At 44.4% G+C, this 21,227-nt stretch overlaps 1 protein-coding gene across 1 annotated transcript in view; it reads left to right on the plus strand.

The window, feature by feature from the left end:
- Positions 1 to 21,227, plus strand: part of Deptor (DEP domain containing MTOR interacting protein) — a 155,261-nt gene that overhangs the window by 28,930 nt on the left and 105,104 nt on the right. Inside the window, exon 2 of the mRNA XM_036208305.1 lies at positions 20,650 to 20,828. Within this exon, the coding sequence (XP_036064198.1) occupies positions 20,650 to 20,828 (179 nt within the window). The remainder of the gene's footprint in view (positions 1 to 20,649; positions 20,829 to 21,227) is intronic.

Here is a 21,227-nt window from a genome sequence, read left to right on the forward strand (position 1 = left end):
TTTTGGTGCCTGTCCTGGATCTCACTCTATAGACCAGGCTGGCCTAAAACTCACAGAGATCCAACTGCCTCTGCCTCCCGAGTGCTGGAATTAAAGGCCGCCGCTGCCGCCGCCGCCGCCGCCGCCACCACCACCACCACCACCACCACCACCAGCACCTGCCCCCTCCCCTTCCTCTTGTTCCCCTTCCTCTTCCTCCTCCTTTTTGTTCCTATGTTCTTTGAGAAAGGATCTCATATAACCCAGGCAAACCTTCAACTTGCTTCATCGGCTATGTTGCTGGAGTAGCCTTGAACTAATTTTTTTATTTTTTATTTTATGTGCATTGATGTTTTGCCTTCATGTAGGCCAGTGTAAGGGTGTTGGATTCTGGAGTTACAGACAGTGGTGAGCTGCCATGTGGGTGCTGGGAATTGAACCCAGGTCCACTGGAAGAACAGTCAGTGCTCTTAACCATTGTGCCATCTTCCCAGGCTCCCTTGAACTAATTCTTGATCCTCCTGCTTCTACCTTCCAATGCTGGGATCACAGGCAAGAGCCGGCATGGCTAGAGAGACCGTTCTTTACTCACAGATTTTGTAGTGAGTTGAAAAAAAAAGGGGGGTGGGTGGGAATTAATGCCAGGAAGAGTAAATACAGAGTGGTATTTGGGCAAACACCAGCATTCGAGAAAATAGGTCTGGAGGAGTCAGGGAAACTGATCTCATCTGGCTGGCAAGCTCCCAGGCAAGGAGGTGGAGGGAAATTTGAATGTGAATTGATGAGGATGTAGGGAGAACATACCCATCCTCCAAAGGATGGAGATAGGCAGAAATGAAGGCAGCACATTTGCCTAAAGTAGACAATAGAAGGGGGAAATGGTGTGGGCTAGATTCAGTTTTAACTCAGTATAGAGATATTTACCACTGTGTGTACATCCGATACACAGAGATGACAACTTTTTGTTGGAAAGAAACACCTGTTTCAGTTACAGTGACTGTCTTAGCTCGGGTTTCTATTGCTGTGAAGAGACCCCATAACTGTGGCAACTCTTATAAAGGAAAACATTTAGTTGGGGCTGGCTTGCAGTTCAGAGGATTAGTCCGTTATCGTCATGATCATAGAAGCATGGCGGCATGCAGGCAGACATGGTGCTGGAGAGGTAGCTGAGAGTTCTACATCTGGATCTGAAGGCAGCAGGGAGAGAGAATGACTCTGGGCCTGGCTTGAGCAACTGAAACCTCAAAGCCCACCCCAGTGACATACTTCCTCCAACAAAGCCACACCTACTCCAAAAGGCCACACCTCTTAAAAGTGCCACTCCCTGTGGGCCTATGGGGCCATTTTCATTCAGACCACCACAGTGACTATGAGTGACTATGAGTGACTCTGAGCATATGTCTCTGTGCCTGGTATGAGTATCATATGCATGTATACTACCCCTTAACCAAAACTCACTTTCACCATAGCTGCAGATGTTCCTGGAAACACTTTTAAAAGTCTGTGAAATATTATTTTTAAACCTAGAGAAGCCTTCTGTGTTCTCGTGGTACAGGTGTGCAATACCCAAGCACTGTGGCAGCTTCAAGTGTCTGTCCCATGGACTGTGAAAATGGATAGCTCGCAACCCCAGATGGTGTTTTACAGCTTGCCTATTGGCACAAACTTCCCTTTAAAATATGTTCATCCATGTTTGGAAGCCCAAAGGAAACATTTGCTGCTGCATGCTTCCCAGCCTTGTGGTTTGTGGTTGATCTTTTCAGTACAAAATGTGCCTCCGACGGCCTGTTCTAGTTGGATCCTGTGAGAGAAGATTTTCCCTAGAGGCTCATCAGGGAGTCCACAAAAACAAGAGATTTGAGCGTAGAGAGATTTGTGAAAGAATGCACTTAGCTTCCTTATTTACCAGGTCAGGAAACTTGGGTCGGGGCCAGGGAAGAGTCCTCTCTCTCCACCTGGGCATCTAGACAGGAAGTGCACACTGCACAGTTAGGTGTCACAGCCCCTCCCAGAACGGACTGTGCCTGGCTCCTGCTGTCAGCCACGCCTCTCAAGTCATTGTTTTGTCTGTTTGTTTTGTTTTTTAGAACAAGTCTCATTACCTATCCCCAGGTTGGCCTCAGATTTGCTTTCCTCAGCTTCCCAGGCTGGGGTTATAGGTAGGAATGTGCTCTCCCTCCTGACTGCTGATCTTTAGCAAGTAGGTAGGGAGATGCCTTTCAAGGAAGGCTGCATCCCTAAAACCCCAACTAAGCCGAACTCTGGATTCAAGTTCCTGTGTGCGCTTGTTGCTTTTGCAAGGTGTGTGTGCCTTAGACCCGGTGTTCCCAGCTTGCCTGTGGCAAGTCAAGTACCTGGGCATTTGAATGCTGGGTGGGGTGGTCATGTCGTTAACCACCCTGCCCAGCATAGATCTGCCTGCTCAGCCTCCCCTGTGGCTTCCCTATCTTCTCTCATCTGTTTGATTTTGCCCCGGGTGTTTGCAAGCTATGGCTAAATCAGCATCAGCAGCACCAGGAGGTACTTGTTAGAAATGTAAATATTGGGGCTCACCCTGCCCTATTGAATTAGCACAGTAGGCTAGAGGTTGCCTTCCCAGTCTCAACAATTGGGTGATTCTCAGGTACACCATCTTTGAGAATCAACTTTGTAAGGACGTCATGGACCTGGGATGGGGCCCAGCCTAAAAAGCGGTTGGGTTGGGCCGCTCTGCTCTCTTCCTTCCGTGAGGTCTCTTTCTCTGGTTCTCTCTCTCCCTCTTTCCCTTTCTCCCCCCCCCCCACCCCAATAAAGCTCTAAAAGGTAACTATGGCTTGTGACTTTCCTCCAGCATTCCCCTCCGTCTGATGGCCGCTGCGGGTGGTGGCCACAAGCAGCGCCAATTTAACCAACAGACTTTCTCCTCTGAGTGGAATAATCTCAGCCCGGGTTTGCAGATCACGTGGCATATTTCATGACAATAGACAATGTTTTACCTGTTTGATGATCTTTTAGAATAGGTCTTTATCTTTTCTCTTGTCTAAAATTGTCACAGAGTTTGTCTTCCTGGGGAAGAGCTAGGAAGCCTCTGGTTGGTGGTTGGATAGGTAGTGTCTTTCTCACGGATGAATGAATGCAGGCTGGTGTTATCAGGCCATCTGCAGTTCTGGGTAAAGCACCAGATTAGCAGCTGCTGTCCTTGTAGTGTTGCTGGGGACCACATAGGACCGTTCTGTTAACAGACAGGAGGCCAAGGTTTATATCTCAGCTAGGCTAACGGCAAATAACTCAAAGTCCCTAAGTCTCCCTTTTCCTATCTCTAGAAACTGACATGGGTGAAAGCTTGAACTAGATGGGCTGATTTTTTTTTCCCCCAGTGGAGGCAACTCATTGACTTTAGTTATATAGTTTGGGTGACACCATAGAAATGATGAGATTGGTTATAGCACACCTCATGGGAAAGCAGATCTCAGCTTGTTTCTCCAAGAGTAAGCCCCTTCTAAGGGGGGTCACCCTTATAGGTTTCTCTGGATTTCACCTGACATTCTATCATTCATTCTAATCCTTTAACAAGAGAACAGTCAAGTCTCTTCAGGTTGCTAGCCCATCACAGTCATTCCTTGATTTGGGACTATGTGTACTTTTAAGAAATCACAGAAATGTGTATTTAGGGAGAGATGGATGGTACTTCTGCCAAAATCTGATAATGAAGTACATTAAATCATAACTAATAAGAACAACACTGGAGGCTTGGCACTTCATATTAGAGTCTCTCGCTGAATCCTTACAACAAATCTATGAGATGTGTTTTGTCAATTTTTTTTTTTTTTTAAAAATAAGATAAGAAAGTCAAGGTGCAGAGAAGAGAAATCAGATGCTTTGTCCAAACCTCCACAGTAAACAATGGATACGGCCTTGAGTGCTGGCTCTCTGGCTCCATAGCTCTGCTGTGATGAGTCAGTGGTACAGAGTGAATGGGGTGAGCAGGAGGCTCATTTCTCATTGTTGACTCAACCGAGACTCCCAGCCATACCTGGAAGCCGTACATTTTCTTTGCTTTTCCTTATTTGTGGCCATCTGAATAGCACTATTCATGGATCCACTGCAGGATCTTGGGACCGGAGGTAAAGGGAAGAACAATGTGTTCTGTCATTTGAGAACCACTGTTATAAAGTATGAAACCCTGTCTGTGGAAGGAGGGGTCAAAGAACATGCATCCCACTCATTAGAAGGGTCTGGCAGGGACAGCGGACCCAGAATGGAGGAGAGTGCGGTTCTGGCTTTTACCAAGGAAAACAAGAGGCGGTTGGCATAGCAACCAGCATGGGCCTGTGAGTCATCCTGTATCTCCTGCAAGTTCCCCAAACCTTGTGGATTTATTTCTTCACCTGTGAGGCAATTAGAGGCCTCAGACTCCTGGGTGTGGCATGCAGATAGATAAAGACCTGCTTTTAAAAAAAAAAAAAATTCTTGGAGCTTCTTGGAAAGGCACTTTGCAAATAGGAAGGGTGTTTTTCTGACTCATCAGAGGACTAGCTGGAGATTTGCTATGGTCTCTCTCTGTCTCTTTTGTTTGCTCAGCAGACCTGTTGAGAAAAAGCTCACATGGAAACTAAGTGAAAAACCACATGTCTAATGCCCCAAGGAAGGCTGACCTCAAGGCCTTCCTGTACTCATCTATTATCCCTTATCTCCAGGACGAGATGAGGGATTTCAAAGGCTGGGGGCCTTTATGCACATGTTGAAGCTCTAGATTTATGTCCCGCATACACTGATGTTCACTCTCCAGCGTGGCAGAACCCTCTGACACATTTCCTGTTCCTAAATGTGTTATCTTAATTCAAAAGCATTGGTTCAGTACGAACAGGAGAATGGGAGTGTCTTTTGTAGGCTCCTCCGTGAGTCTCTGCTGTATTTATATTGGTATATATCTGTGTGACATATAAATGTTTTCATCTTCTGAGTCTGTATGACCACAAAATAGGCAGAGTATTGGTGATTCAACCCTACAGCCTTAGATGGCCAAGGTAAGATCTCCACATAGAAATCAGATCTAGCTGGGTGGTGGTGGCATACATCTTTCATCCCAGCGCTCCGTAGGTAGAGGCAAGTGTATACCTGAGTTTGAGGCCAGCCTGGTCTACATAGTGAGCTCCAGAATAGCCAGGGCTACATAGAGAAACCCTGTCTTTAAAAAAAAAAAAAAAAAAAAAAAAAAAAAAAATCAGATCTAGATTCAAGTTCTGAGTCTGTCCCTTATTAAAACACAACTTGAATAAGTCTGTATCTTTTTAAAGTCCCATTTGTGTGGGCTGTCAATACAAAACACAGCTCTTATTTCAAAGGAAAGAGAAAAAAAATTACTGAGTCAAAGATGACCACAGCCCAGGAACAGGTTGTCAGGTTGTCCCAGATGACATGCTCCACAATGGAAGAGAACTTGGGTGGAAGACAAGAATGAGTATTGGCATTTCCTGAAGACATTCATGGGATGTGAGTTGTGGGAGTTGGAACAAGTCAGGAGGGTCTCTGCTAGAGGTCTCGGGAACTCAGATGACATTCGGAGCCTTCATGCTGGTGGTCTCCTGGCAACTTAGTTAATTAGTACATTCCAGAGGTCTTACCTGACAGTCAAAAAGGTGTTAGATCAGATGTCAGGGTGGGTGATAAATGGCTATTAGAGAGACTAGGACAGCCTAAGATAGTTTTGCCCCTGGATCTGCAACATTCCATCTCTCCACTATCAGGAGTTCTAATTGGTCAGACTGCAGCACTTTCAGCAAGGGCACTTCAATTCACAAGATCGAATGGGTGTGATATTGCCTTCCTGATTTACAGGGATGTACATTTATTCTGTTGTCGTGTTCTGCATCTGAGACAGGTCTCACACTGTAGCTCAGGCTGGCCTGGCACTCACTTGTATAGCCTTGAATTTACAGCCATTCTGCCTTGGTCTCCTACAGATGTGAGCCACCATACACATCCTGTCCCAGGGACATTGCTGGGGTCATTTCTGATGGGCTCCATGCAGATGCAAGACACTCCTGCTTTTATTTACGGTCGTGCTCTCTCATCATACAGCATATAGTGTGCCAGGCTCTGAGTGAAGTAGGCTTCCTTTCTGCATATGATTACAATCTTAGAGCTTTGCTGTGTCATGTCACACAGATGGCTGGACACCTGGTGCAGGCCTGTGGATGCTGTGGCAGGAGGATCCAGAGTTCAAAAACATCCTTGGCTACAGAGCAACATGAAGGGCCAGCCTGGGCTACCTGATACACTGTCTCAAAAAAAACCAAAAAAAACCCAAAAACCCACCAAAAAAAAAAAAAGAACAACAAAAACAAACAAATGTGTTTGTGTGTGAGAGAGAGAGAGAGAGGGAGGGGGAGAGAGGGAGAGAGAGAGGGAGGGAGAGAGAGGGAGGGAGGGAGGGAGAGGGAGAAAAGAGAGAGAGATTTGCTTTGTATTGATTTGTCATGAGCTTTGGAAGGATTCTTTTAGAACTTTGTCTCTATATTTGTTCTTCATTCACAAAACCATTGCTTACTATGCCCTGAGAAGGATTTTTCTGGTAGAAGACTGTCTTCAAAGTGGTTGCTGAAGCTTTGAAAAGCGTGTGTAGTGGGGCTTCAGATAGTGCGTGAGGTCTGAGAGCAGTTCCTTCTGCCTGTCCACAGTCATATGCTCTCTGTTTACAGATCTGTACTTTATTCTTCCTATTTTTTAATGATTTATTTTCATTATTTTAAAAATTATGGCCATGTGTGTGGGGGTGGGGTGGGAGGTGTATGCTCATATGAGTGCAGATACCCCAAGAGGCCAGAGGGGGCATCACATCCCTTGGAGTGGGAGTTACTGGTGGTTGGAAACCACCCCACACATGGGCTCTAGGAACCAAAATCTGATCATCTATAAGAGCAGTATATGAGTATGTTTTTAAATGCTGAGCCATCTCTCCAGCCCTTTTCTTCCTATTTTTATACCTGTCTATATGCTCTATTAATATAATCAGTCATGAAAAATTCAAACATTTTCTTGAAGTAAAACTGTGAAATGTAAAACTGGATATGGTGGTAGACTTTTAATGCCAGCATAGAGGGAGATAGATCTCTGTGAGTTCAAGGCCAGCCTGATCTACATAGCAAGTTCCAGAGCAGCCTGAGTTACAGAATAAAGAGACCATGTCTTAAAAAAACAAACAAACAAAAAACAAAACAAAACAAACAAAACAAACCAAAAAAACCTAATAAAAACAAAACTGTGTAAATGTGTACCATGTCCAATTTCATGTAGAAACATGTTTAGCAAGCTACATGTTTGCACACACAGCAAAAATACACAACTATAGAGATCGGGTTCTTTGAGAAAGTAGTGCTTGAGGAAAATTCCAAGCATATCAGAATAGTTTCCCAAATTCTCATTCACCTGTCTGCCAGCTTCAACAGTTCATTGATAGTTACCCATCTTTAATAATGGTCCATTCATGCCAACCTGGAGACTTTTCATTTTCATTATATACATTTTTTTACACCTAAATTTTAACTATGAGCTGAGTGTAGCTGTTATCTTCCTGTAGCCCCAGCATTTGAGGGGCTAGGGTAGGAGGCACCCATTCCTGCATCACCAGGCTCATCCTGCGCCCCCGCCCCCAAATTTGGCTCTCTGTGTTATTTGTGTGAACTGTTTACTTTGCCTGAGATTCATGATGCAGTTTTTAAATAACCATGGGTAATCGCAACCCTCCCATTTGTTCTCTGGGGTTCCACAAGCTGCTGCAGCTTCCTGGAGCTGTTTTTCTGAAAAAATGTTTTCAATGTTTCTTATAAGGTGGACAGTGATTTTGAAGGTATTATTAACACCCTGCCTTCAGTAATGTGTGCTCCCTGAGGACTGGGAGAGGGAGCTGTCTGATGCAATTTGGGCAGCTGGTTAGCCAGACAAGAATAGAAAATTACAGAATCACCTTGAACTGAAAGCTTGTGAACCAGCTGTTTGAGATGAATGATAGAGAAGGGTTTTTTTTTTTTTTTTTTTTTTTTTTCATGGCTAGTGGGATTAAACATTCAAATAAAATAGAGGTCTTTGCTCTCACCAGTCTATTGAAAGGGGGTTTAAATTCTGAACCCAAAGGCTGTTTGTTGTACCTGGGCATCCCACAGTGCTGAGTGCAGAGTTCACCCTGCTTAATTTCCCCTTCTTCAAGACTTCTTTCAATTTGCTATCACGGGAATTGTAGTAGCCCATAAGCGGCGTTCACTTTGTGTCCACGGTTGGATCGGAGGTCATGCGGTGCAATGCATGCTTTACCAGTGGTACTAGAACCTCGTGTGAGGAAAGGAAAGAAGGCTGCTCTTGGTGTGGGAACATGTTCACCAAGCAGTTGCCCTTGCAAGGCTGCCCTTGGAAGGTTTTTGAGTTGTTAAAGGAGGGAGGAGAGTAACTTGAGCGTAAGGACCTCTGGTGAGCCATAGCATGGTCTGGTTTACACTCCCAGGGGCTAAAGAGTTCAGACCGTTCCCAGGACAAAGCAGGCATGCTTGTGGTTGGGAGGTGAGAGAGGAGCCCCGGTCGGGAAGACAAGCTGGCTTAGAGTCAGGATTTTCAAGGTCTTGGATCCACAGAATCCGGGGCTCACTCAAACATCAAGGGGACAGGTATAAGGAGTGTCTTAGTACCCCCCCCCCCACACACTTCTGAATCTGTCAGCAAAGAGCTGAGCAGGGAGGCTAGGACCCTGTGATCCTCCCCCACCTCATCCCAGTCTTAGTTATCGAAAGGATACACATGACTTGGAAGAAAACCTGGAAAACTCTGAAGGACAAACCCACTCCAGATAAACTGCCCCTTGCCCCTCGTCATGTCCAGCCTCAGGCACGCCGCGTGTGTGTGTGTGTGTGTGTGTGTGTGTGTGTGTGTGTCTCCTGCTGATCAGCCTTCCTTTTTCTCCCAAACCTGCCAGTCCTGTTTCCTCAGCATCTTCTGGTTCTGCTGGTTTTGTTATAATTGCTCGTTTCTGTTTCTGCTTTTTGGAGAGAGGATATGGCCTTAAACTCACTATGTAGCCGAGGCTGGCCCGGAATGCCTGATCTCCCTTCCTTCCTTCCTTCCTTCCTTCCTTCCTTCCTTCCTTTCCTCCTCCTCCTCCTCCTGATCCTCCTCCTCCTCCTTTTCCTCCTCCTCCTCCTCCTCCTCCTCCTCCTCCTCCTCCTCCTTTTCCTCTTCCTCCTCCTCCCAGGTACTGAGTTACAGAAGTGCCCCACAGTAGACAGTGTGGGCTTTCTAATCTTAAACCTTTTGTCATGACTTCTAGGAAGACCAAGGATGTAGAAAGTGTGTGTGGGAAAACTGGGAATGATTCCGCACTTCTGAGTCCAAACTCCTTTTAACCAGAATGCCCACTAGCGCTCTGTTTGGAAGTGTTTCATGGCACAAAGGCATGTTTGAAAACTGCAGGTGTGGTTCTGCTTGAGTAAAGAAAGAGCCACTTGGCTAGGTTTAGCTAATTCCTGCCAGGTGGACTGGAAGAACTGAGTGTCCTTGGCTTATACCTAGACCTGCTCAGGGAAGTAAGTGAGGGCCGTCATAGGTCAGGGGCTCTCTCTGCTCAGACCCTGTTCCAGAAAGAGACACAGCGATGGGTTTTGAACCTTGCCTGAATCTGGGGAAGGTTAGGAAGGCTGTTTTAAATAGAACAGGGCATTGGACATGGTAAGCAGGGTGACCATTCCACAGGCTGCATGTTATATTTAGGGCCGTGGCTTTCTGCTGGGTGTGGTGGCTTACACCTTTGATCCTATCACTCAAGAGGCAGAGGCAGGCAGTTCTCTATGAGTTTGAGGCCAGCCTGGTCTACAGAGGATTCCAGGCCAGCCAGAGCTACATAGTGAGACTCTCAAAAAGAAAAAAAAAAAGAAGGTGAAAATATGGGCCTGGGGATATAGCTCAGTTGGTAGAGTGCTGGCCTAGCTTGCAAGGAGGGCTGGGTTGATCCCCGGCACTGTATAAACAACACATGCTGGCGAATGCTGTAATCCTCAGCTGTATAGCACACTTGCGTTCAGCCTGGGATACATGAGACCTTGTCTCAAAAAAGTTAGGAAAATATGAAAGAAAGGGGCGTCGTTCAAGCCCTGTGTGTTGGTAGAAGTGAGGGAGTCTGAGGCCAGCCTGAACTATAGATATGACTTTGCCTCAAAGAATCAAGTGCTATTCACTCCATTAGGCCAAACTGTGTTCTTGATTCCTTAGCTTAAGTTATGGGCATCCTGTGTCACATGTAAATGTTATATCAGATACAGGGGGTGTAAAAATTCATATCTGGATTATAATGGCTAGTAATTTTGATATGACCCAGGAGTTTCTTTCTTAATGGCCTTCACTAGCTGTCCCCCTCTCCTGAAGACAGCCACCTTTCCCACTGTTCAGTCTCATCTACATCAGATCCTAGGAATGAGCGTTTCTAGCTATGAGGGACCTTATAATATTTAGTAAATAATATGTGGCTCCCAGACACACAAAATGTGATGCTTAGGCAACAAGGGACACTATGAACAAGAACTCCCGAAAAGAAACTGTGTCTGTAGACTCAGAGGCTAATCCCCTTATCTTGGGCTAGTTCTAGCACTCAGAACAGCCATCCCTTGCCCAGCTCTGTACTGAAGCTAGCTATTAAGAGATACAAAACTTTTAGAATCTACTAACTTAACTCCTACCAACCTAAAGGTTAAGAATGGCATCAGATAACATCTTGGGCCTGTAGAAAAGCTTCCCCTATCCTGCTGTACCTGCCTCTTTGATCTACCCAACAATGTGTCTTTGTTCTGTAAAAACTTATTAGGACATGAAATTTGGAGTAACCTAAATTTGTGTTCCAGAGCCATGGTTATTCAAAATGGCACCCGGATAAACGAGAGAGAGAGAGAGAGAGAGAGAGAGAGAGAGAGAGAGAGAGAGAGAGAATATGAATATGAATGAGAGAGAGAGAATATGAATCATCAAGGACTAGGCAAACAGCTTGCCTGCCCTGTGTAGGGCCCCGGGTTCAATCTTTAACACTGCAAAAAGAAAAAGAGTAAGAACAAATTGCTTTTATTTCTTAAGACACAGGAAGAAAAGCTAGTCACCATTAAAATGGAGGTATATGATCCCACACTGAGCCAAGAATGGTGGTACAGTCATTGACACTAACCATAGTGACATGGATTTTAATCCCCACACGGCCAAAACTGAGGCAAGACAATCTCTAGCTCAGGGCACATCTCATAACAGTGCTATGTCATGAGACCCTACCGAAAAAGTGGAAGCAAGTCATTGGTTGTTTTTTTGTTGTTGTTGCTGTTGTTTTTTAAATTAAGTCTATCTTATGTAGTGGCACTTACCTATAATCCCAGGACTCCCAAGGCTGAGTCTGGAGTATCTTGAATTCAACACTAGCCTGGGCCACACAGTGAGACCCCATTTTAAAACAAAACCAGAAAGATTTAGATAAACTGCACACTATTAGTAGATGATGATGAAGTTATGTGGCAGGACCACCTGCTCAGGTAGCCAGGCTCTCGCTCCTCCATAAGATTTTGGAAGTTAAGGTGTGTTTCTTGTATGCAGCAAGAAGGATGGATCCTGTTTTCTTATACATTCTATTAGTCTGTGTCTTTTTATAGGTGAGTTGAAACCATTGATCTTGATGGATATTAATGACCAGTGATTGTTAATTTCTGTTATTTTTTGTGGTTGTGTTGTGTTTTCCTTCTTTGGTGTTTGTTGGTGTGGGATTATCTATTGCCTGAGTTTTCATGGGTGTGTTTAACTTCTTTAGGTTGGATTTTTCCTTCTAGTGCTTTCTGTAGGGCTGTATTTGTGGACAGGTATTGTTTAAATCTGGTTTTATCATGGAATATTTTGTTTACTCCGTCTATGGTGATTGAGAGTTCTGCTGGGTATAATAGTCTGGGTTGGCATCCGTGGTCTCTTAGTGTCTGCACTCCACATGATTTTTATGCGTGCCCTTGCACATTCCATTTCTCTAGCAAGTATCTCATCATCCACTGTGCCAGGCACAATAACATGGTATATTTGCAGTGTGGAAATTTGTGTCTCTTTATTGCAGTGTTTTTTCCTGGAGTATTCCATTTTTACTGCTCATTTTTAGAATTCTGTTTCTAGTTATAAAAGAAAAGAAATGGTGGCAGAGGTATTGAGAATCTGTAACCCCTGGTAACATATCTAAAAATATCAACATTTATCTACCAAATTCCTGGGTATAATTTTTTCCCTCTCTCTGCTTTCTGCCCCTTCTCTACTACCATCTGTTTCCATTTTTAAAAGTTTAATGTTATTATTAGTGTGTGTGCGCGAAAGAGAGAGAACATATGTGGTGTGTGTGTGTGTGTGTGTGTGTGTGTGTGTGTGTGTGAGAGAGAGAGACAGACAGACAGACAGACAGACAGACATGCATGCCACAATACATTTGTAGATGACAACTTGGTGGAGTCACTTTCCACCCTTACCTGGTTTCCTCAAGTTGCCAGGACCCTTTACCCCCGAGCTACCTCAATAAGCTTCCTTCTCTACTCCCTTTGTTTTTGAGACAGTGTATTACTAGACAGCAGAGGATAGCCTTGAACTCACAGTCTAGCCCAGGTTAGCTATTAATTCACAGCAATCCTGATGCCGGCCTCCTGCATGAGCCACCTGACCAAGCTACATGTGTGGTCTGTTGTTCCTTCTTCTTCTTCCTCTTCCTCTTCCTCTTCCTCTTCCTCTTCTTCTTCTTCTTCTTGTTTGTTTTTTTGAGACAGGGTTTCTTTGTGTAGCTTTGCGCCTTTCCTGGAACTCACTTGGTAGCCCAGGCTGGGCTCGAACTCACAGAGATCTGCCTTCCCAGTGCTGGGACTAAAGGCATGTGCTACCACTGCCCGGCTTTTTTACAATGCTGGGCATTGAACCTGGGGCCTCTAGCATGCTAGGCACACGCTCTACCGCTAGTCAACATGCCCAGTCCAAACAGTCCCGTCCTGCCCCCCACCCCCAACCTCCAAGCGCTGGTGAGTGAGCCCGGGGCCTCATATTTGCTTAGGTGAGCTTTTACACTCTTTACCACTGAACCCTAGCCCCAGCTGTTGCTTTCTTAAATGCGAAACAAGTCAGCTGCTGGAGGGATATCAGGCCAGAGGGGCAGGTGTGGCATGCTGCTCCCCACTGTGCAGAATGAGTCAGTGGAAATAAAGAAGTTCCAGTTAGCCCTGGGCGCAGGGGTCACAGAAGGCTAGTAATGAAGTTCTCTTCTGTAGTATTTCAAGGTAAACACAACCTAATAATTTTTTTTTTTTTTTAATTTGGAAAGTGTACAAGAGCTGAAACGCCTCCCTTGGCTCCTTACACATTCCTCCTCCGCTGAATTATGTGGCATTTTGTTCCACATTTGAATTTCTAAATAAATTGGCCTTCATTATTCTTGGATTCCTGACAGACAGCATGTCTAAGAATTAGTGTTTTGCATTCTGCCACTCTGAGCATGTTCAGCAAATGACTCAGTGCTATTGTCACTGAATTCATTAGCGGGACTCCTGAAGATTTCAGTGAACTTGCGAGAACTAACTTTTTAAAATTAGGCCACAGTATTTTCTTGAATATTGGAACTGCCTGCAGGGACCATTGGCAGTTTTAGGATTATTTAGGGAGTCACCATAAGGACCAGCACCCATGAAGCAGTCATCACTGTGCCTAGCACAGAGGGGGACTCTCAAGCTCTATTTTTTTTTTTTTAATTTTATGTGTTTTTTTGGGGAGGCAGGGAGTCATGGAGGCCAGTGAGTATATGGCTTAGGGAGTCAGTTCTGTCTTCATGCCATGGGTTCCAGGGATTGACCTCAGGTCGTCAGGGCTGCACACCAAAGGCTTTGACCCACTAATCCATCCTGCTTGCCCTTGTTTTTGTTAACAGCTTACTATATGTTAGGACAATTTTGTTCTTTGAATTGTGTTTTCTTTCAGATTGCCTTTTTCTCTTTTTCTCCCTCCCTCCCCTGCCCCTCCCTCCCTCCCTTACTTCTTTTCTGTTGTGTGTGTGTGTGTGTGTGTGTGTGTTGTTATTATTTTGCTTTAGAATTTTCCATTACATTCACCTTTATGGGCTGGTGGTGGTGTCACATGCCTTTAATCCCAGCACTTGGGAAGCAGAGCCAGGCAGATCTCTGTGAGTTCATGAGGCCAACCTGGTCTACAGAGCGAGACCCAGGTCAGGCTCTAAAAGCTACACAGAGAAACACTGTCTCAAAAAACCAAAAAACCCAACAACAACAACAAAATTCACCTTTATGTTTATATGTAACACATGTGTCTCTATCTATACCTCAAGTTTATTTTTCCTTCTGTAAAGGAAACCATTTAATTGGGGGCTTGCCTATGGTTTTAGAGGGCTAGTCCATGTTCATCATGGCAGGAAGTAGGCAGATAGGGCACTGGAGAAGTAGCTGAGAGCTTTACATCCCGTTGGCAGGCAACAGGCATAGAGGCCGGAGGTGGGGGGGGGGCAACATGTGGGTTTTTCACACCTCCTCAACAAGGCTATGCCTTCTAATCTTCCTAAACTGCTCCACTCCTGGGTGACTAAGCATTCTAATATATGAGCCTATGGGGGCCATTCTCAATCAGACCACCACAGCAAGGTGTTTCCGCATGCCATTTGCTCTTCTGGCCTAAATTTGATAGCTAATGATTTTCTTTACCTTCTCATAGTGTAATTGTTGGGATTCTGCAGCCACTCCAGCTGCGTGACTGCACATGCGCAGTTCAGGAGCTAAGTAAGGGGTCTTGTGTCTTCCGCCCTCAGTGCGCTTGGGGTGGTCACACAATCAGCGCATGTTCTCGGGAACCCTTAAAAAGTTGGACACAGACCCCCCTCCTTCTCTGTTATCTCCTCCCCCCACTATTTCTTCTCTGTCTTTCTCTCTCTGCACGAGCTTCTCCCCAGGCCTGGTTCTTTTGCTTCCCCCCCCCCCCCCCCCCCCCCCCCCGCCAATAAAGCTCAGATAGTGGGTTTTGTCGTGGCTCATGACCTTTCCACGAGGTAACCAGCACCACTTATCCTTCTTAACAGTATTGACCAAGGTAACTGGAAGGAGTCCTGCTTCTGTGCTTCCCATCCTAGGTTCATTTTGCTAGGTGGAGATGGTCCCACACAGCACCAAGGCTTCTGTGTTCCATCTTTCGCTTGTCATTGCCCACCTTGTCATTGTGGAACCTCTGCCAGTTTCCCTGGCTGGCAGTGACAGCAGTGGACACAGGGATCGATCAGTGGGCACCTCTCGAGGGATTCTGGCTTCTTGTGTCCCAGATCAAAATATGCTGCAGTTGGCAGCAGCAGAAGCAGGGATGGGTTATTATAAAAGCCATGTATTTCTGAAGAAGGGAGTGAATAGGAATGGGGAGAAAGTTTAGAAACTCAAAAGTAGTGGGCACAAAGAATTGGAGACTCTGTGTTCCCTAGGGAGGTTTGTCGGGTCACTGGCATAGTGTGGGCTTTCTTGTGTGTGCTCTGTTACATGTAGTTCAACATATGGCTTCGTTCCGTGGGTGTCTCATCAGCATTTTAAGTTGCCTCGCAGGAGTATATGTTTTAGTATTGTGCGTCATGGGTCACTTTTAGACCCTGGTGTGTCTCTGTACCTGCCCCAGTGTTTCCCACCAGTTCTGGAGATCTGGCACTAGGTTTCCATCTTTCCTCTTGGCTAACAGGTTTTTCTCAGATGCTAATTTTGAAGCTTCACTGTAAAGCCTTAGGGACCTCAGTCTCTTTCCTATCCTCCAGCCCCACAACTTTTAAAAACATTTACAGACATTAAACATGCTTGTTTGTAATTTCTACACTCCAAGAGACTGAGGACAGAGGGTCCTATGTTTGAGGCTAACCTGGGCTATATACTGAGACCCTGTGTCAAAAAGCTACACACACACACACACACACACACACTCACACACACTCACACTCTCTCTCTCACACACACACTCACACAAACATGGAGTTAGTTAGGTTTTATCTCTTTCCTTGTTTGGTTACTTCTAGCCAAATTTGTTGTCTGTTTTACATCTGCATCTTTTTTAAAAAAAATTATTATAATTATCTCTCTGTGTGTGTGTGTGTGTGTGTGTGTCTGTCTGTCTGTCTGTCTGTCTGCATAGGCATGGTGCAAATGTGGAGGTCAGAACAACTTTGTGCAGTAAGTTTTTTCATCCCACTGTTACATGGTTTGAAGGACCGAACTCGGATTTCCAGACTTGCACAGTACCTTTACCTGCTGAGCATCCCACCAGGCCTGTTTTCAAATCATTTGGCTCAATAGTAAGAGTTGGGGATTGTGTACTCTAGTTTCACTGCATCAGCTTTCCAAGTTCACTATCTTTAAGGTTGTATCTCTCACCTGGTCCTCAGTACGTCAAGGCTAGGGTTTGGCTCCAAGCACATGGGCCAAAGTACTTTCTGGAAGAAGGAGATAAACACAGTGAGTCAGGTGTTTTCAACAAAAGTATAAAAGCAGTTTTCCCTCAAGAAGAAAGCAGTAAGGACTCAAATTGTCCCTTCCTGTCAATGTAAATCCCTTTCTTGTGCCTATAAAATATTAATCCTAATATACTTCTGCGTTTAATAAAACATGTCCCCTATAGGATTGCCAGATTAGATGGAGAGTACTCAATAAAATTTGAAGTGCAGAGCTAATGAATAATTGTTCTTTAGTATAAGTAGGTCTTATGCAGCATTTGGGCCATGCTTGTAATAAAAGAATATTTTATTGTAATAAAAATACACGGTAAGGCCCCATTCTGGAGGCACAGAAGTGGCAATATTCAGTGTCATAGAGCCATTAAATCATCCAGTGGGAGATTTAGGACCTTTTTGGTAGAATAGACACCTAATTAACCTCATCAAAGGGTAGGCAACATGGTGGCTCATGTTACTTAAATACAAGTTCACTGGCTTTGTGGACTATTGATTTCAGGTGCTTAGGTAGGGTTATTGGAAAGATTTCTCTTTGTTATTGTTGTTTTGCGTTTTAGTGATAAGTTTGCTCCATAACCTAGGCTGACCTCAAACTAACAATCCTCCTGCCTCCTGCCCACAGTGTTGAAATTACAGGCATATTCTGTCATGCCTGACAGAACTTTTCTCTTGCTCTGTTTGTGTCTGTTATTATATTATGACTGCTTTGTTCTGTGTTGAAAGATTTTCTTGGGCATGCAGTCCATATCATGGCAGGAATGGCCAGTAGCTGTAGCTGCAAGTGTTTGTTTTGTTTGTTTGAGACAAGACCTTGTGATGTAGCCCATGATTGCCACAGTACTCTGGTGCTGGGGATTGTAGGCATCATCATACTCATCTGAGGCATAAAATATAAAGTCTAGTAACAACCAGGACTTACAGAAAAAGTCTCACAATTGCCTTGTCTAAAGTACATGCTCATTCATGAACCAAACTTAGAGCCTGAGGAATAAATAGTATGCTATCATTGGCTAAGCCTGGGTCACATGTTGGGGATAAGCCCAATCACATATGAACTGCTTGAATTGATAGCGGATGATGGATGGTTTTCCCAAGAGAAGTCAATGAAATTAGCAGAGAAGAGGTGGATGAATTGTTAGATTAAGCAGGAATTTCAACATCAACCATACATAGATCACATGATCACTCACTTGTTTAAAACCCTTCTTTTACAAGTGAGAAAAATGAGATTCCAGATAGGTGAATGGCTTTGAGCGTGGATCATTTAACACCAATGAAAATGTTTTGTACGACATTAGTCATGGACTAGATACTCACTTGAACTCATTGTCCTTTTTCTATGTAGTTCCTACCTCTGGGGATGGCCCTTACTCCCCATCTCCATTGCCTAGGCCCCTGCAGAGCCTGAGTCCTGAAGTCTTTCCTTCTCAGGCCACTCCCAGGTCTTGAAGTCATCATCCTTCAGTGGCTGTGTTAGTTTGCTGGGCCTGTATAGCCAAGTGGACTATGTGGTTTAAAATTTTATCTCAGTCTGGAGCCTGGAAATACAAGATCAAGGTGCATTGTCCTCCCGAGGCATCCTGATGTGCAGATGGTGACAGTCTCCCTGTATCTTCATATGCCCATGTCCCAATTTTCAGTCATAGTAGATTAGGGCCTGCTCTCTAGACCTTTGCATGTACTAGGTAAGTGTTCTGTCTCTGACCTCCATCCCCAGTTCTTAATTCTATCTTTAGAAACCCATTCACTAAACAAAATCACAGAATATGTGGGATTGAAAAGTCAACTGAGGGGACAGGTGTGAATTTGAGGAGGATACAATTTGGTCTGTGGCAGATGGATCGCAAAGAACACCTAAGCCTTAGAAATTTTGGTTGGGTATACTCCCCGCTTGGGACACCTTCTGAGATATCAAAACCCATTCAAAGTAGGCATGGTGATGCATTCTGTAATAATAGCACTTGGAGGGTAGAGGCAGAAGAATCATGAGCTGAAGGTCATCCTTAGCTACATAGCATGTTTTGCCAGTGCAGTGGGGTAAAAGACTCTACCCTACCTCCCCCCAGAAGACTGGGATGTAGGTCCCTTGGTAGAGTACTTGCCTGGCATACAAAAAAATTGGGAATGGTAGTACCTACCTGTACTCTTATCACTTGGGAGGTAGAGGCAAGAGGTTCAGAAGTTCAAGGTCGTCCTTAGCTACATATGGATTTGGAGAGTAGTCTGGAATACATGAAACCTTGTATCAAAAAACAAAACAAAACAAACAAAAAACTAGACCAGAATAGGATCTTTCTCTCCACTCCCACCTGGCTTTCTCCCTCTCTGTCATCTACACATGCTGGGCACATACTGTTCCATTGAGCACCACACTCCAGCCCCTCAGTCTCTTTCATTAGAACTATCCCTGTGAGGGATCCACTCTGCTGGGTTTCTGCTTGGCATACCCACCTTTAAATCTCAACATGGCCAAGGATAGAAAGTCTATCCAAACTCTCCACTTTATTGGAAGAGGGTAGGGGAGCCCTTAAATCACTTGTCAGAATCATGCAATCCTTTATGAGGCATTCCATTTCCCAAGACTGTCGGCACTGTTCAGAATATGCATCATGAAACATAGAAATCAGGTAAGTGATGGTAGGTGACCTTGTGGGTCACCCATTCAATTCCTTCATTTGAGAAATAAAAAGGAAATGTAAGGATGATTTAAAAAAACAACAACAAAAATATTGTAAATGGCAGAAATCTTAAAGAAAAGGCAGGTCCATTACTCCTTTGTGAAATCATGGCAAAGGTGGGGGAAGTTCCCACAAAGCCCTTCCCACTAATTTACCAGCCTGGAAGTAAGTTGTATTTTTTTTTTTTCCCAACAGTTTTAATCGATTTCTCCTTGACTTTTCATTTATCCATCTCTAGCTGGAGGCAGCCTGATGAACTCAGGGACAACAACAGGCCTCGGATCTCATTTTCAAGACTTGTTAGCCGTGAGGGTTTAGACAAGTCATTTAATTGAAGGACCTCTGAACCAGGCTTTTTCTTTTAAGCCACCAACTAGCTCCCAAATCATGACACAGAGACTTAATAGTTTTGAATGCTTGTCCTAGCTTAGACCCGTTTCTGGCTAGCTCTTTTAACTTAAATTAATCTGTTTCTCTTTATCTACCTTTTGCCTTATTACCTTTCTTAATGTATGTCTTACTTTCCCAGCTTCTCTCTGTCTGCTGGCTGGCATCTGCCTGGCTTCTGCCCCCAAGCATTTCCCTCATTCTCTCCTCCTCCTCCTTCTTCTCTTGTTCTTCCCATTCTTCTTTCAAGCCTAGATTTCTCCTTCTGTTTATTCTCTTTCCCTGCCAGCCCTGCTTATCATTTTCTCTATTTATCTATTGGCCATTCAGCTCTTTATTAGACCAGTCAGGTGCCTTAAACAGGCAAGGTGAAACAAATGCAACACATCTTACATAATTAAACAAACGAAGCATAAACAAAAGTAACATACCTTTAAACAGTTAACTTAATATTCCTCAGCACAAACAAATGTAACACATCTTTGCCTAGTTACAATAATATTCTGCAACAAACCTCAGTCTGCTGTAAAAGAACAAGGGCAGTACTAACTGCTGGTGGGTTGTTGTGAGCATCGTGTGAGCGACTCACTCACTGTAAAGTGCTCAGATCAACTTGTGGAAAGCAGTAAACCTCTCACAAAGATTAGCTCCAGTAAACTAGAAGTGGTGGCACAAGCCTGGAGTCCGAGGCGGGGGCATGAAGATCAGAAATCCAAGGTCATCCTTGACTGCAAATCAAGTTTGTGACCAGAGACCCTGTCTCAAAAACAAACCAATCCAGAAACAAAAAATAGCTCTAGTCCGTACTGAAGAAAAAAAAAATGCCCCCAAAGATGAGCTTCAAAGTTTGGCTGTGTTTTCTGATGCATGCATGCCTCTAGTGCCTACAAGTCCCTGATGGGTAGATCATGGGCATGCCTGGGTCTTTGTCATATGAATGAGTGAATGAATGCACATATGTCATATGATTGTGTGGATGCAAATATTGGAGGACTGTGAGTGATCTCTGATGAAGAGAGGGTTCTGACTGGATGGAAGTCTCCAACGTGTTTAGTTACTTCTCCAAGGGATTGGTTTAGGAATTCCCCTTGCCATCAACCTTCCTCACGTTCTTGTTCATCTTTTTAGGCTGAGGCTCCATGAAGAAAAGGTTATTAAAGATAGACGGCACCATCTCAAAACCTACCCAAACTGCTTTGTCGCGAAAGAACTCATTGACTGGTTGATTGAACACAAGGAGGCCTCCGACCGAGAGACGGCAATAAAACTCATGCAGAAACTAGCCGACCGGGGCATCATTCATCATGGTGAGTGAGGTGTTGAAGACCACACCCATTGCATAGTAAGAGGAAGAAGTGATAGCACATGCAGAGGCAGGGGGATCAGAAGTTTGAGGCCATCCTTGGCTAAAATAATGAGTTTGAGGCCAGCTTGGGCTATGTGAGACCCCGTGTCCACAAAATCAAATGTTAATTCGTAAACAAATCAACATTTTACTTTAAATTATCTCTTCAGTACCTCTTCCCAATGCATCCTGCCTCCAACAGATTCTTGGTTTATTTTCATATGCTTTCCATATTTGAGCCTTCAAAATGATGCATGTTTACTCTTTGCAACTTGATCAGCATGCTGTGTGTCAAATTCACCAGTGTTGACAGTCTACTTCTGAAATTATTGTTTTTTAGGTTAGCAGACAAACCAAGGTT

The sequence above is a fragment of the Onychomys torridus genome, chromosome 16 (genome assembly GCF_903995425.1).
Source record: "Onychomys torridus chromosome 16, mOncTor1.1, whole genome shotgun sequence".
Lineage (NCBI taxonomy): Eukaryota > Metazoa > Chordata > Mammalia > Rodentia > Cricetidae > Onychomys > Onychomys torridus.